At 43.0% G+C, this 16,339-nt stretch overlaps 1 protein-coding gene across 1 annotated transcript in view; it reads left to right on the forward strand.

Annotated features, from left to right (window-relative positions):
- The window catches only part of tmtopsa (teleost multiple tissue opsin a), a 72,375-nt gene extending 58,371 nt beyond the window's left edge, over nt 1-14,004 (forward strand). Inside the window, exon 4 of the mRNA XM_008277659.1 lies at nt 13,723-14,004. Within this exon, the coding sequence (XP_008275881.1) occupies nt 13,723-14,004 (282 nt within the window). The remainder of the gene's footprint in view (nt 1-13,722) is intronic.
- Nucleotides 14,005-16,339: the final 2,335 nt, after the last annotated feature.

Genomic DNA, 16,339 nt, shown 5'->3' on the forward strand with positions numbered 1-16,339 from the left:
GTGCAACAAAATATGTTCTTCACATCACATACGCGACCTGTGTTTACATTTGGAAACAGCGTGGACGCCCTCAGAACTGTGTTGGCGTTGTCCCTGGTCCAGGCCCAGATACTGCTCCACGTACAAGAACACAGGCGAAGGACGACGTTAAGGATGATTATTTTCCGTCCATTCCATGTCTGAGGCATGTTTTCTGTCAGAGACACCGACGCCAGTTTTGGGTCAGACCAGGATGCACTGCCAGCTGGTGGGAGAACTTTGAGACGGAAATTGTGCTCCCGGAGGAACGGCGCGACAATTTCCGTATGTCCCGGTCGTTGCTCCTGTCGTCGAAGTTTTTACATCCTCACATAGAATATGAATGTGCTTAACATCGCACTAATGCGGCTTGGTGTGGATAAATTCTTTTTCTAAAAACGAGGTGGTGTAGTTTCTTTCTAGCCAGAGGGGGGAGGATATTCAGTTTTACAAAAACCCTGCTACATATGGACGAGGCCTGAGAGGAGACTAGAGGCTTCTCTGTGCACAGCCGCCTACAGAAGCATGTGAGGCATTTAGGGAACACTGGTAAATTATAGCATCGACCAATGCATTTGAGCCATTCTCGGTCACTCCTCTCAACCGGTGGGAAACGCAGAAATATGATGACCAACATGGTGCATTCGTTGCAAAGACTGCAGTCCAAGCAGTTAGAGGGACACGATGACCCAGAAAAGGTCGTCCAGCGACTGATAAGATCCAATCAAGAGTGCCTCATTGTTTTTCATCCCATCTAAACTAAAACACAGCCACACAGGGTCAGCAGAGATTCCAGAAAGTCTCCATTTTACTTGCCCCTAAAATGCCGATGTGGTGTCGAGACGAGGCGTAAATGCAGCAACAGGGATGCAGTTTAAAACAAAAACTGGAGTCTTTCTACTCAGTTAATCATGACAGGAGAGACGGATGTTATGTTCTCTGTGTGTTAGATGTTCTACATGTTTCATGAGTGGGAAAGAACAGACTTCCACACTCAATGTCATCTGTCAGTTCTCTAAATGAGCGTGTGCTGGTTGATTATTCTCAAATATAATGATACACAAAGGGGAGTTGTGGAGGTGCAAGGAGGGCTTAAGGGTTCAGTCGGTGTGGGAGGCTGCTACAAAGCTACTTGTGGGCCTTCTGGCTCTGAGAGGCATCTGTATTCAGGATGCACAAAGTTGTAGTAGGTGTTCAAGTGCGTGTGGCGTGTCCGGCTATTTGCGAAGCTGTCTTCACTCTGATTCTTGTGGATACTGCTGAGTGTCTCCCGTTCCCACCCGGTGATCTCGGTGCTGATCTTTACAATCCTGCTGAGGGGTTTTCGAGTGATGCAGCGGGTTAAAACATTAAGGATTCTGTACGTTGGATTGGCACAGCACACGCATGTTCTGTTTTGCTTGGCCTCTTTATAGTAGCAGGCTTTCTCTCAGCGGGGCTTGCTGTTAGGCCGGAGACCATTTTATGTTTCGCTAATTTATTGCCTGTGCTTAGAGAAAATGCACAATCAATGACCCCTTAGCTAAAATTTAGAAACGTTTAACCCTTTATCGGGCACTCCTTGAAATACAACCCTCGTGTGTCATTGAAGGATATTTTGAGATACTTTTACTTTTGTGACTTGATGTCGCAAATCAAGATGAATAAAGTTACCATATATGTGAACTTGTCCATCTACAGTTAAGCAAAAAAAAAGTATATATATGATAAATAAAAGAAGAAACACTTTATTTTGAGGTAGTGATACTACCACGACCACTAATGAAGTATTTAGAAAGTGCTCGGCAAGTCCATTTAGTCACATTGTTCTTGGGGTAGTGGTTTTGGCGCTAATCTCGTAAAATAAACCAAAGTGGAGTTCAATGCAAAGCAGAAACAAAGCGTTTATAAAGAGCCTGGAACATCTGTTTAGAGACATTTAAGAGAGGTAGTGATATTGGCACTAATATAAAAACTAAGGCCTCGTCCACACGTAGCAGGGTTTTTGTGAAACCGAATATCCTGCTCCCTTCGTCTAAAAAAAACCTTACGTACACACCACCTTGTTTTTAGAAAAGAATTCATCCACACCTCACCACATAAATGTGTTGTTAGGCACATTCATATTCTACGTGAGGATGTAATAACTTCAACGACAGGAGCGACAACCGGGACATACGGAAATTGTCGCGCCGTTCCTCCGGGAGCACGACTTCAAAGGTCTCCCACCAGTTGGCAGTGCGTCCCAGTCTGACCCAAAACCGGCATCGGTGTCTCTGACGGAGAACATGCCTCGGACGTGGAATGGCAAGGTGGCGGAAAATAACCGTCCTTAACGCCGTCCTTTGCCTGTGTTCTTGTACGTGGAGCCTGGACCAGAGACAACGCCAACACAGTTCTCAGGGCGTCCAAATGTAAACACAGGTCGCGCATGTGATGTAAAGAACATATTCTGTCACACGCAGTGAAGTTTGGAAACCAAAAACCCAGTTATTGACGTCCACACGCATAAACGGAGGATTCGCAAATCTTCACTTTGGTCGGAGGTTTTTGGAAGAATCGTTTTTAATGCTGTAAATCTGCGTTTTCGTGTGGATGACAGGCCAAGTCGTAGAAATATATCTTGTGAGATACCCTGCTACGTGTGGACGAGGCCTAAATCAAAGTGCACATGCTTCTGACATGTGGAAGGAAGCTACCAAATATGGTCATTTGCCCCATAAAGGGTTAAAAAGGGGAATTTGACTCGACAAACTGGAATCTACATCTGCTAGACAAAAGCAGGCCCTGTTCTCCACCCGATTTGTATGATTGATATTAGTGTGTATATATTTGGCTCACTGGAAGACAGATGAATTATTTTAAAAATTCTTGACAAAATTTATTTTGGAGTGTTGTCCTATTGAGACAGTAAACATCTCAAAATGAGATTACGCATCATGATGCAGGTACATCCAACAGGAAGTCCGAACTGTTTCTCTACAGAGAGCTGAGGAGAGGTTTCATTTCATGGTAACAATAATGATGTTTGTTTTAATGCTAAACTCATGACAAGGCTGTTGGAGCATATTTGTCTGCGGTTTGTAAATGAGTTATCACAAGTTCATTCTCAGTTTGACCTAAATAAGAAATGTATTTGTGACACGGTTTCAGGAGCCTTTGGGCTGGCTTACTTCGTCGTTATAATGTTGCGCATTGTCTTCATACACTTCGATCGTCCTTTTTAATTGGAAAATTTAAATAGCACCATACTCTAATTTACGCCTCCAGCATTACACATAATACTGTGTGTGCAATAATGGCTATATTGTTGCTTCCATGTCCTACTTGGAGACATTCTCCGAGAAGATAAAAACATTTTTAGTGACCTTTCAAACAACTTAATCCGACTGACAGCTGATCTGTAATTTGATTACTTTTCTGTGTGATGCAGTCCAGCGTCGGCCTTAATCCAATAACAGCTCATTAAAAAGGTCACAATCCTGTCAGCGCACAATGAAATATCACGCGTGACTGTGTTAACAAGGCAGAGTAGCAATAAGACGTAAAGTGACCCGATTCAGACACGATCAGCCCATCAATGGTCATCATCATCATCGCTCATCAGTCCAATAAATATGGGCCAGTAGGGACCTCCTCCACCTTCTAGAAGACCAGAAGATGCGTTATTATCCAGTCTGATCGCGGTAACTCCAACAACATAGGCAACGAATAAGTTCAGGTAAACTCTCTGGAGGAGTCGACACCCTGGAAAGCTTTGGAATAAACCATACCATGATTTCTTTTCTAAACCTAACAAAGTAGTTTTGGTACCCAACAGCGACCAAATACTGGCTGAAAACACGAGTAAACAGAGTGAAACACAGCGAGTGAACGCAAAAGATGAAACAAAACTTAAGTCAAAAAATAAGTTATATACATAAATACTGCAGTATTGGTTCGTGAGATGGAATTCGAAGTCTCCGGAGGGTAAAGTCAACTTATGGCTCCAACAATCGCTTCAGCCTCCAAACGTGGACTTACATTTCCTTTTGTAAGCGCAAAACTGGGACTCCACCGTTATTACTATGATTACTTGTGCAGACAATGCGGCTCCATTAAATGGTTCCTACTAGATGGTGAAGGAGGTCCCTACTGGTCTATATGAGAATGATAACAGCCTTTGAACAGGTGACAGTGACCATTTCAGTCCAACCAAAAATCTGTCAAGTGCTGCTAAATATTTAGCAATCTGACTCTGTGTATTATTTTAAATGCTCTGCCAGGTGTTTCTTTTCTTTATGTTTTAATGTCCTTTACAGACTTTGCTGGTGTTGTTAGATTCTGGTAATGGTGTTTGTTGTTACTTGCTAACTTGCGGCGCTACACACTGTTATCCCATTCCACGTGACTCACTTGTTCCAAACACTTTCGATGCCAATAATCTGTATCAGCAGAATCATGTGGTTTGTCAGGTCACTCTCGGTTTGGGGAAAGGTCAGCAGATTGTTTCATGTAGGAGTGGACGGCCAGCAGCCTCCAGTAATCATGAATGTACCGCTGAGCGTCCAGTGATAAACCCGCCGCCCGTCCCTGCTGCTACCTCCACACCCATCATCCATGTACATCCTCAGCAATTCTATAGTGTCCTCCTGTGGGAGAGGCGCTGGAGAGGGCAGCTTGTTGCATGGTGATCATTTCTTATGCATGAGACCATCGTGTGTCACAGCATCCTAACAACACCACACAGGCGGCCACCGATACACTACAAAGTGAGCTGGTGCACCAGAATTAAAGGCGTGGTAGTGCAACTAATGAAAAAAGTTAGTCAGGAGCCCTGGGCCTTATTGCTTAACTCCTGCCTCCCACCACCGAGCCATACTGCTGGATGCTTCCTTGAGAGTTTGCAGTTTATCACCTGATAAATGTTCCAAGCCAAATTGGCTCTTCTTCAGGCGCAGTTATTAAAGAGAGAGTTACTAAAACCACGACAGAGATGAAGACACAGCACTGGCTTGAGACTTCAAACAGTGCAAACAGAGCAGATTTCCATCCATCCATCATCTACACACCACTTAATCCTCACTGGGGTCACGGGGAGTGGAGTCTATTCCAGCTGACTCAGGGTGAAGGCAGGGGACACCTGGACAGGTCACCAGTCTATCGCAGGGCTACACTTAGAGACAGACAACCAAGCACACTCACATTCACACCTACAGACAATTTAGAATCACCAATTAACCTCAACATGTTTTTAGACCGTGTGGGAGGAAGCCGGAGAACATGGAGACTCCACGCAAAAAGATCCCAGGTGTCCTAACCGGCGACCTTCTTGCAGTGAGGCAACGTTGCTAACCACTGCGCCACCTTGCAGCCCAGAGCAGATTTGCATGCTGTAAAATAACAGCTAATATCTAACCCATAATTGGTAGTTTCTAGTACAGTGCGGCCAAAAAGCACAACTTTTAATTTCATCTTTTGTGCATCTTGGGTAACTTAAGAAAAAAAACATCAAATCTCAGGTTAAAAAAAATCACATTATGTTTTTAAATGCTGTCAGACGCCCCCAAAAAAGTTTGATATGAATAGTATGAAACCCACATATCTGTTAGGAGGTGTTAAGTCCCGATCAGAAAAACTGAGCATTTGCAAGACAATCTAAAATGTGTGAGTTATTCCAGCCGCTCACTTCAGCGTGAGGAAATGATTGATTTACAATATAAACACAGTGCAGCCGGTGCTGAATTGAGAATGTGCCAGGAAACCCCAAGAGGAAGTCATAGGATTGTCATTCTATTCACGCGTTCCTGTGTGACAATCATTAGTTTTCCAGCTACAACTCTCAGATCTATTAATTTTTTTCCCTTTTTTTTTTTTTCCATCAAATTCTATGGTCTGGATGATACTTCACAACACTGGGGAGTTTATTGGATCAAATTAAGTCGCACAATTTTTCAAATGAAGCGGTGGGTTATCTGCTGCTGCCTGTAAAAGACGTCGCCTCACTTCATTTAGATCCCCTAAACTACATCAAATATAATGTAGTGAAGTGACTGCAATTGAACTCCTCTCAGATTGTGCTGAGAGAACATTGCACATTTCTTTTTTTTTTGATATTAGTGTCACAAAGGACTCAATTAAAGAAGTAGGGTCTCTTCATTTTCCAGCTACCTCTGGATTCATTGTACGTACGGCCCCTCATTCAGGATTTCAGTACAAACCCAACATTTTTTGGGATTATGCTGCATTTATACAAACAAAACTGTTGTCTATTCTTGCAAAACCGGCGTGCGTGAACTGCTAATGACTGCCTATTTGGTCACAAAGGAACGGGAAAAATAACACATCCGAGCTGATGCCTCGTGCTTTGAAAAATAGATGAACTCCTTATTTTTTCGAGATGACGGCTGACATTCGACCCTCTGCTTGTCATCCTCTACCCATAGAGCATCAGCCCAGATCACAGAAAGCATCATCCGAACCTGATGCGACCAGTCAGAGATGACCCTTCCTCAGTCATCTCCAACCCTCTCTCTCCAAAATACTCCGTCAGCGCACGCCGCTCCTTCCATCTCCCTGTCATGCTTTATCTATTTATCTGTCATTGCCTTCACTTTTCTCTGACCTAAGCCTTGATGCCTCGGTGTCTTAACTAACTCCATCCTCCGCCGTTTGTCTGTTGTCTCTCTTCCATCTTTCCAGCAATCCTCAGCGTGCTGTTTGAACAGCTGAGGGAAGCGGGGAGAGTGCATCGAGGTGCTGATCATCTCTTTCCGTTGCATCTCCTCTCTAGCCTTCCCTCTTAGATGACCTAGAGGTTACGGACAGACTGACAGTAGGGACCCATGTGTTGCTCACAGATACATTGTGAGTAGAGTTTCTGGTTATATCCTGCGGCGTTTCTCTCTTTCCTCTTCCTCTCTGCATTTCGTCATACGCAGCAAGCGCTTGACAGACAGCAATGTGTCGAGTCAAATGACTACAGATTCTCATGACGTGAGATCGCGGTGTAAAAAAACAAAAAAAAATGTTTTAAACTCAAAAGTAGCAGAAAAGTAAAGCTCATCAGTTAGCCAATATTATCAGCATATTATCGCTATCAGCATATATGAAAACTCTTATCTTTGTACAGAGCATAACTTTACAAAACTCTCTGCACATGATGCAGTCGAGTGTATCCCAGCTGAGCAGGCAGTGGTGCAGAGAACAGTGGTGTCTTCAGGGTGGGTTGCTCACTAGTTTGTGAAATACAGTCCTGGAAAGTCAACCGACAATGTCTCCGTTGTTTTACCCTTTTTAAAAAAAAACAAGTATAATACCAATGTATAAATGTACATAAATCAGAATTTCTCAACTCTAAAACTGGGTTCAGCTCTAGTAAAACTGTAGAGCTTTACACTGCAAAAAAGCGCAGCCCAAATATAAGATATAAACACTAAATGTGAGAAGAAAATGACTTAAAACTAGTGAAATTATCTGTCCATGCAGCAAGTAAATTTTACTTTATAAGAAATCTTGAAATAAGATTTTTAATGCTCAATTTAAGATTGTGCTGTAAAATCAAGGACTAAAAATTAGGAAATAACTTCTAAAACAAGCCAAATTATCTATCGTGTCTAAAAATAAGATTTTAAATCTTGGCAAGTCCCAGATTATTTGCAGTGCAACTTTGCAAACCTGTCAGTAGGGATCCATTTTTTGAGAGTGTTCAAGTTCAAATTTCTTGTGTCATATATACAAAACAGGAACCTGAGCTGCCATTTATTTAATTTTTTCTATTTAAATTTCTAATTTCCTCCTTTAAACCAGGCAACTGTGAGCAAACCTGGAGACTCTCTCTCCATATATATATATTTTATTAAGCTGAAGAGAGATGATGCAAATAAATATCTCCAAAGATTGTGAGTCTCAGATGAATTCGCTCACTTGTTTTTGGTATGTGTACAATTTGCATAATGACCAGTAGGCTGATTATAGGAGCTGAAATAGTCCTTACTAGTCTTTACTGGCTCAGTCAATCTCTGTGTGCCTGGTGAGTAAAAACATTCAGTTTTTATTTTTTAGTATTTTGTTCCAGAGATGAAGCGTCTATAGCTAGTTATTATGAAAAAATACAGGCAATATGAGGAAAGGGAGGAGGCTGCTAGAGATGGAGGGCTCTGGCACACCTGAGGATAAAGAGCGCAGGTGCAGGCATAGCAAAGAAGAAACGCTCCCACATCCACTCACAGCAACTAACCCGGTGCTGCAGAATTACAACGAGCCATCACGGTTTTGACATCTCATCGTAAAATGAACTTGATCAACTGCAGCATTGATATTTAAAATGTGCCCCGCTCATAGAAAACTCAAAGAAAACAGCCCGCGTAGTTAAAAAAAATCACTCTGTTGGCTGAATGTGGAATCGATTCAGGACAAACTATAGCCCCCGTGTCCATTGTAATTCGGAATTGTGCAACCCAGTCTAACAGTGCAGCTCATTCAGGTTTCTCTTTAATACATTTTGGACGACAGTGGAGGCCCGGAGCACGGAGGAATACGCTATCAGGCTTTGACTGCGGCAGCACTAATTGTTAGAAGCTGTCTTTTGTCTTTAAAGGGGTTCTTTGACAGTGAGAAAGAGACAGAATATCACAAATTATCATTTTAAAAAGCATAAAGAGAGGAGCTTTCTTTCAATTTGCTTTTCAGAAGCCTGTGTCATCATCGCATCGCTTTTATAAGACCAGTTTAAAGAAAGGCTTTTTGAATTAGCATCTACAGTATCAACCCTTTTTGTCTCTCTTTACTGCATGTCATATGTTCACGGCTGAAATGCTTTTAACGTTTGACTTTTGTTGGATCTCTAATCTAACCACGTGCTTTGGAGGAGTTTCACTGTCTTTTGTACTCGTGAGAAAATGTAGTAGACTATAAGTATACGTGAAACCCAGAAAGTATACTAAGTATACTACGTTTACTCAAGAGTGGCATCTCCAGAGTCCACATTAACAGGAACTCAGGAAGAGGACTCGGAAATGGTCTAAATTGTGCTTTAGTGTCAGCCTCCGAGACCGAGAACGCGTCACGGATGTGGATGAAAATGCCTGGAATCTTAAGTACGGCCAAATACCCCGAATGCATTGTTATGCTTTCAACCTGCTGCCGGGGTCCTCAATTATTCAGAATCTTCCGATCTGTCCATCAGCCGGACGAGATACCTCGATTTGAGCTGGGTAACGCGGGGGCTGTGCTTTGTGTAGAGGCTGGTGTAAAACAGGAAAATCTACATGAAATCATCAACTTGAGATTCCCAGATCTGTTCCTTGGATTGAAAAATGTATCCAGGGGTCCATTCACTATTTATTACACCCTGACAGAAGGTGTCTACATTTCAGTGCCTTTCCTCTGTGCCTTGGAGACAACCTGTCCTTTCTTTCCACAAAATATTACAATGTGTTCCGATTCCTGATGCTGCTGGTTAGAATACAGCATTTGTGGAGGTTCATGTGGAATCACGGAGACAATGTGATCAGTAAGGGGGGGAGCATATTTATGGAAATGCACCTTTGGCGGCGACCTGAGGTTTGTACAGCAGCATTTCTGACTCAAAACCTTTGTTGTATTTTATTTATTGGTTATGTGAATAATAGAAAAGCCAGCAGGAAAGATTTCCACTTGATAAATGGTACGACTGATGAAGACGCCACAATCAGCTCAATTGTTAGAAAGCTTTAATTCAATCAGATTTTAAAGCTGAGACCCAGTGACGCTTGATTGATTGGGTCCGACGAGTGACACTGGTGTTTACAGATCAAAATCTAACTGCTGATTTTAATAAGCTCTATGTTTTCAACTTGATTAGAAAGACGACTACTTATTGATTGCTTTCCAGCTTTGTCAGTAAGCTAAGTTGATTGAGTCTTTTCAAACACAGTGGCATCACAGTTTGCTGAAATGCCAGAAAGCTCAAGGCTACACGCTCATGATGAATCAAAACTCCAGCTCTGTGAGCTCAGGTGGAGCTCCGTAACCAACCTTTTTATCGGATAAAGCCGAATGCCATCTTTGTTGTTGTTCTTTTTCTCATCCAGGGCCAACGTTTCTGAAATAACTATGGCACAGTCACAGTTTGGCAAAGCATATTAACTGTGGTTGAAGTAGGCCACCAAAACACTCTGCTGGGGAACCATCAAGATGAAAGTTTCTCTGGTGTAAACCCAACTGGTCGAGGCAGACTGCCACCATTCCTGAGCCTTGTTCTGCCAGACCAGAGGTTTCTTCTTGTTCAAAGGGACTCACTGCTTTTTTCTCTTTACTGTAATACTGTAAGGTCTTTTTTTTTTTTACTATACAAACAGTAGATGACTAATGTTGTGAACTGACACTATAAAAATGAAATTGAATTGAAATTTGTAAACTTTGCCACGACCTTGAATAACTTGTTCTTGCCTCATTCCTCAATAACTACTCACGTCTTTGTGTACCATGTTGTAGTGTGCTAAAGTTATTCTTGTAGGTTAATCGTAGCAGCTGGACTTGCTTGAGTTCCTTTAAAGACTTTTAAAGGACACTCATTTAAAGACAATAATGTACAGATGTTAGCCAGCGAGGACAGAGAGGGGTGAAAGAAGCCGTCTATGTCCAACTGGAACGACCATCCCTCAACAGAGGTGGAGGTCTGAGGCATCACCTCTCACCTGTTTATAATTCAGTCCTAAGATCTCTCCCCTGGAAGATGAAACCACATCCACACCTAATGAACCCCACTGTGGCAGGGGGAGCGCTAACGACTCGCATAACGAGGGGAGGAGCAGCAAACCCCCAATTGAAACCGAAGCTCAGGTGTTAATTGGCTCATTAAGGATGCAAGTATCTGGAACTCCCAACTAGTCAGTCAGAGCTGATGAAGCCTCTTGGATGAGAGGTGGAACGTCTTCAAGGAACTCAAGCAAGTCCAGCTGCTACGATTAATCTACGAGAATAACCATGAAAACGATCGGATTAGGAACACCCCCAATAACAGCCCCGGCCTTCACTCCCTGACCTCCCACCTGGCTACATGGAGGACACACCAGCTGCTATACTGCTGCTGAAAGTTGGCAATGTATAGTATGAACTGTCCAATTTGGATGTAATCCTAAAGGATATTAAGCTGCAGAAACATTTACAACAGTTTTCATCACTCTCCTCTCCATAAGCTGAAGCCAGAGCAGGAACCAGGGACGTACTGACAACACGACACTGAGAACAGCTGGAACATTAAAGGGCGTAGCGCTGACGTCTTTGCCTCCCAAAAAAAAAGAAAGGTTTTCATCATGGGATGGCTCCGGCTGTGCACATTTCTCTCACAGAAGGCCACATTAGAGGAATAAATTGCTGACGCAAGCGGTCCCAAATGACCGACCCAAATAGAAGCTGGTGGTAAAAAAGCCGTCCCTCCAGTGAGCACGTCGGGGAGGAAGTGTTTCGCCTGCTGACCAGAGCGCACGTGATCCCAACCCGATATTCGTCAGTCTTTGAACCAGATTTTATAACATTAGTAGTGGACGAAAGCAAACCATCAGTCATTCATTCCTGTGTTTGTCATGTGATGGTTAAAGTAGCCTGTTTTTTGGGCTAACGTGTCCACTCCTGAAGCACCTTACATAGAATCAATGACCTTTTGACCTGATGAAGATCCCACATGGATCGAAATGTCTATTCAGAGTATACTTATTGCTGCTCCTTTAAATAGCCTTGCACCTCGGAGATATGTGCATAAACACACCCCTTCCTAATGGTGCAGAGCAGTCACCATTCGTCCGGTGGTTGTACTGCTGATACAAGAAGGGCCCAGATAGCGGCAGACGTATGGCCAGACCTACAATCCCTGTTTTTCTGCAGCACCAAGCAGTAATAATTAACCTCTGTTTGTTGATCTTCAGTGCTGTTGTCAGGCCTAAGTCAGCCTTTTTCTAAACTTAAAGTGCAGTAGCCCCCTAGAGGCCCACTCTGACTGGCTAAAATGCCAGTCCTATCTTTGTTTCCCGTTTTATGAAATTAATACAATTAAAGTCTAGAGTGGGAGCCTCTTCCGCTCCTTCTTTATAGCCTCTGCGGTGATACAGGAGAAAAAAAGGGACATCAAAGGTCCTTGTTGTTCATCTCCAAAACAGCACAGCAGCAGGAGACCCATGGAGACACTGACAGCTGCTAACGCCGCAGCTTCACAGCTAGCCCATGGGAACTTATTCACAGGCAATAAATAAAGGTAATGATTCAGGTCAGCGTGCTAGCGAGTTTGCTGGCTTTCCAAACATGAATCTATTTCATTCAACTTAATTCCATGAAATATTTGTCCCCTGGGCATCTCCAACGCCGTCAATACCTAGATGTCCCCCTGGGTGCCCACCACCCAGTTTGAGAACCGCTGACCTAGAAAAATCCCATAAAAACACAGCGTAAGGGGTGTTTCACTCAGCTAAGCTAAATATATACTGTTAAGACTTCAATGGAGGTGGTGTATATTGGTCGACACGGTAGCGCAAGGTTGGCTGTCTTGTCTGTGTCACACCGTCTTGACGGTAAACCCAGTGCCGGGGCAGTGGTGGCCGTAACGGTTACAGAAGCTGGCTTGTGATTGGAAGGCTGCCACGAAAGCGAGGCCCTTAACCTGCCAACTGGTCCACTGGTGTGGCTCAGGGGCCAACAGAGCAGACTGTGGTTATATTTATAACTAATCCTCACCTAATGATTAATATAGAATCTCCCAGGCTGTTCTCAAGTCACTGTAGGTGCATTAGGAAGCTACCAGGTGTGAAACTGTGTGTGTGTGTGTGTTTGTGACCGAAAAGGAGGGCACTGCTCTCAGCAAGACAAGAAAAAAAAAAAAAAATCATGCACAAATTGAAAAAATAAATAAACTACCATCAGTTGAGAGATTTCCAAGGTCGCCTTTTGAAGTTTTTTCTGCTTTGAGTTTGATAGCGAGTGAAGCCTGCCGCTGATCTTTGGTCTTCTCCAAACCTTAGCGTTCTGTTTCACACTTAGTCTGCTCACTGTTGTGACATCATGAACGCCAAGTAAACTGTGACCCTGCCCAGAGCACAGGCAGGACATTTAGAACAACCACAGACATACAAAATGAAGCAGTTTTCTTTGACCACCTTTCTCAACATTTAATATTCTATTCTCGCCAACTGACAAATAAAATTGCACTATGAAAATGATTAAAGGGAAATCTTGGGCGTTCCGTTTACTCAGGAGAAAATAAGAGTCTTTCTTTCTCATCCTCCACTTGCCAGTCTTTATAAGCACACATTAGCGGCATCACTTTTCCAATTGGAAACGCAGCGACGGGTCGCCCTTGTGATTGAAAACAGCTGATTATTTAATTTTGAAACTTTACAAATAACGTGGCCCTCGGCGCACCGCTCCACATGAGAAATCACACAGTGACCCGTATGACTGATAGCACTGTGAGATGCAGGGGTCTGATCAGGCGTAATTAAGACTAATTAGCCTGAAGGTTCACCAGAGAGAGAAAGAGACGAGTGAGAGAGATTATGAAGGGAATTAACTCCCCGCTGATGGAACAGCAACGAAAAGGCAAACAACTTCATGTTTGGCCAAAATCAGGCGCTATCCGTTATGGATGTATATATTGAATTACGTGACATAAGTGGATTGAGTCTCAACATTACTCTTCATAGGAAGTCTCTAATTTCATCAGCTGTTGTTTCAGCGCATTTCTAATCGCGTGTTTGTGTCGTATGCTTGTCCCAGTTTTACAGATGTTTCCAGGCCCTGCTGCGCTGCGAGACTCCTCGACGGGGCTCCAGCCTGAGGAGCTCCTCCAAGGTCGCCACCAAGGCCATGAGGGGCGCAGCAGTCACCGGTCCTCGCCGTTCCAATGATTTCCTATTTATGGTGGCCTCGTTGGGTCAACCTGCCGCCACGGTGCCCCAGCTGGGCCCCTCCTGTGAACCCACCATTGATATCACCAAAGCCGCTTCTTCGGACAACAAACCTGTGGTAGTATCACTAGTGGCCCACTTTGATGGCTGATGATTGGCTCTAAGCATGAAATCCCACAGCCCCCAGCCAGGAAGTCATTAATAATGAGAGCGGTGGTGTTACTGAGGCTTAAAGAGCAGCAACCTGCCAGTCCAGGTGGATTTAACGCAGCTCTTGCATCAGCTCTTGCCCTGGCTGGTGCAGATGATGGAGCGGTAACAAAGGGAAACCTTGGACTGCCTCTGGACAATATGAGCAGAAATCAGAGGCAGCGAGCCTGCAGCAACCGGGACTCTCTGCAGAAAAGAAGTATACATCTGTCTTGGGAAGAAAGGGGATTTAAAGGATGTTCTTGTCACGATTTCTGGAGGAAGGACTGTTCTTGTAATAAAAGAAGAATTTTAGGGATCATTCTTTGTGCAATACCTATAGGTCTGGTAGGATGTTAATTCACATAAAGTTCCATAACAGAGATGTGTTTAGAATGCAGGAGGAGGGATCAGATGTATTTTTGTATTGATTTGTTACTGACAGTGGTTACAGCGTGAGGTTGAATAACAGGAGTTATTACCCCGAGCATTTTGAAGTCTTTCTTAGAGTAGATGAGATTTTTAGTTGTTTTTTTTTTAAATGACAAAAGAGTAGGCAGCGTAATGAGACTGTACTGGAAATGATTTTAAAGTTTCAGCCTTTTTAGCTTTCATTCACTGCAAGTAATTTTCTTTTCAGCAATTCATCGCTCATCACTTTGAAGCTGGTTTTTTAAATTAAGTGGTTTAAATAGGTGGCTTGTTGTACATGTAGCATTGCTAGCATGCTGGAGGCATTGAAGTTTTGTTTTTTTTTTTTTTTTCCAGGAATAGTGACTTTAGAGTCAAAGTGCATGTCGGAGAGTCGCTGTATAGATCCTTTAATAAAGACTGTGCATGTGCGAGTGTGGAGAAATGCAATATCTGGTGACGTTAAGTCGACGGCACTTAGAGATAAAGGTCGATGGTGTGGGCAAGAATCCTGAAACGTATGCCTCTGATGATTAACTTCTTCTTTATTATTATTGTTAGACACATTCACATGTACTCTTAAAGGAAAAATGCAGGCAGTCCTACGTATGTTACAAGGACGGAGGCCCTAGTAGTTAGTGTCATGGGCGTGCCGTCAGCAACATGTGGACACGTATCGGCCTAATCTACACAATATTCAAAATATTTGCTTCCTCAAGAGTCGACCTACAGCGTTTTACAGTCTGAATAATTGGCGTCAGCTCAGAGAGTGTGAACGTACTGGCAAACAAAGGAAAACTCTTCCACAGAATCTCCCAAAGCAAAACAAAGGACTTCACCCGAGGCAGCAAGTATCTGTTAGATGGAAAAAGTTTGGTGTGTGTATATATTATTTGCCATGTGCTTGTCAGCATCTTGTTCAATTTTTTGATAACTGATTTTTTTCCCTTCGTGCAATGCAAAGATAACAGTGGAGTTTCTGAAAGCGTCGATGCTGTGTTGTCAGTGAATGTCTAAGCTGTAAGTGGTGTGGTACTTTTCGCTACTGCATACGGTGTGGGATTGTTTTTATTTTATTTTGTAATCCACTTTTAGAACACAGACCGTTCTCTATGTGCTGTTGAGATCTTGTATACTATTAATGTACATGAGTTGATACCAAAGCAAAAAGACATTTTAATATTTTTGGAGGGATGATGTTCAATAAATTTTTTAAATCTAAATGAGTGTGCATGGTGTTTGTTTGAATAAAGACTTGAGTATACAGTATGCAGAGGATGTGTGTGTATACAGTAAAATATAAACTGTCAATCACTGTTTGGAGCATCTGTAGTTAAAGCAGTGCTCTGAAAATGAAGAGTTTGGGGGATGGTGTGTTCTAAAAAATACAAAAGGTGGAGTTAATGGACTGATTAAATTGTGTTTGTTTGCTTTAATCTAATCTTGTCAGCATGTCAGGCTAAGTAGCTCATTGCCTTTAGTTTAGACCTAAGTGTAACATCAAAGAGCTTTTTATGCTGCATTAATTTTGTGTTACAGTTCTTACAGCACATCCACCGTGTGGTATTTCTCCACCCGTCCTGGATGCAACCATAACAATCCCAGCCAAACCCAATATCTGAGATGGTCACACCTGTCCTCATCCGACATCCTCTTGTCTTGTAGGGAAACAGACCAATGAACACATTCCAGCTCATTTTTAAAGGTGCTATATACGACTTTTTAGAAACACTGGACGTTGTTTATCCCATTCAACACTATAGCCCACTATACCAGGCTGGCATTAATGCTCCTGTTCAATCCTGCAGCCTGGTATAGCAGCTCCGGTATATGGTGACTTTCTGTGACATTCATTCTGATTGGCTATCGGTGGGAATCCCCGTATG

The sequence above is a fragment of the Stegastes partitus genome, unplaced genomic scaffold (assembly GCF_000690725.1).
Source record: "Stegastes partitus isolate 25-593 unplaced genomic scaffold, Stegastes_partitus-1.0.2 Scaffold105, whole genome shotgun sequence".
Taxonomy (NCBI): domain Eukaryota; kingdom Metazoa; phylum Chordata; class Actinopteri; family Pomacentridae; genus Stegastes; species Stegastes partitus.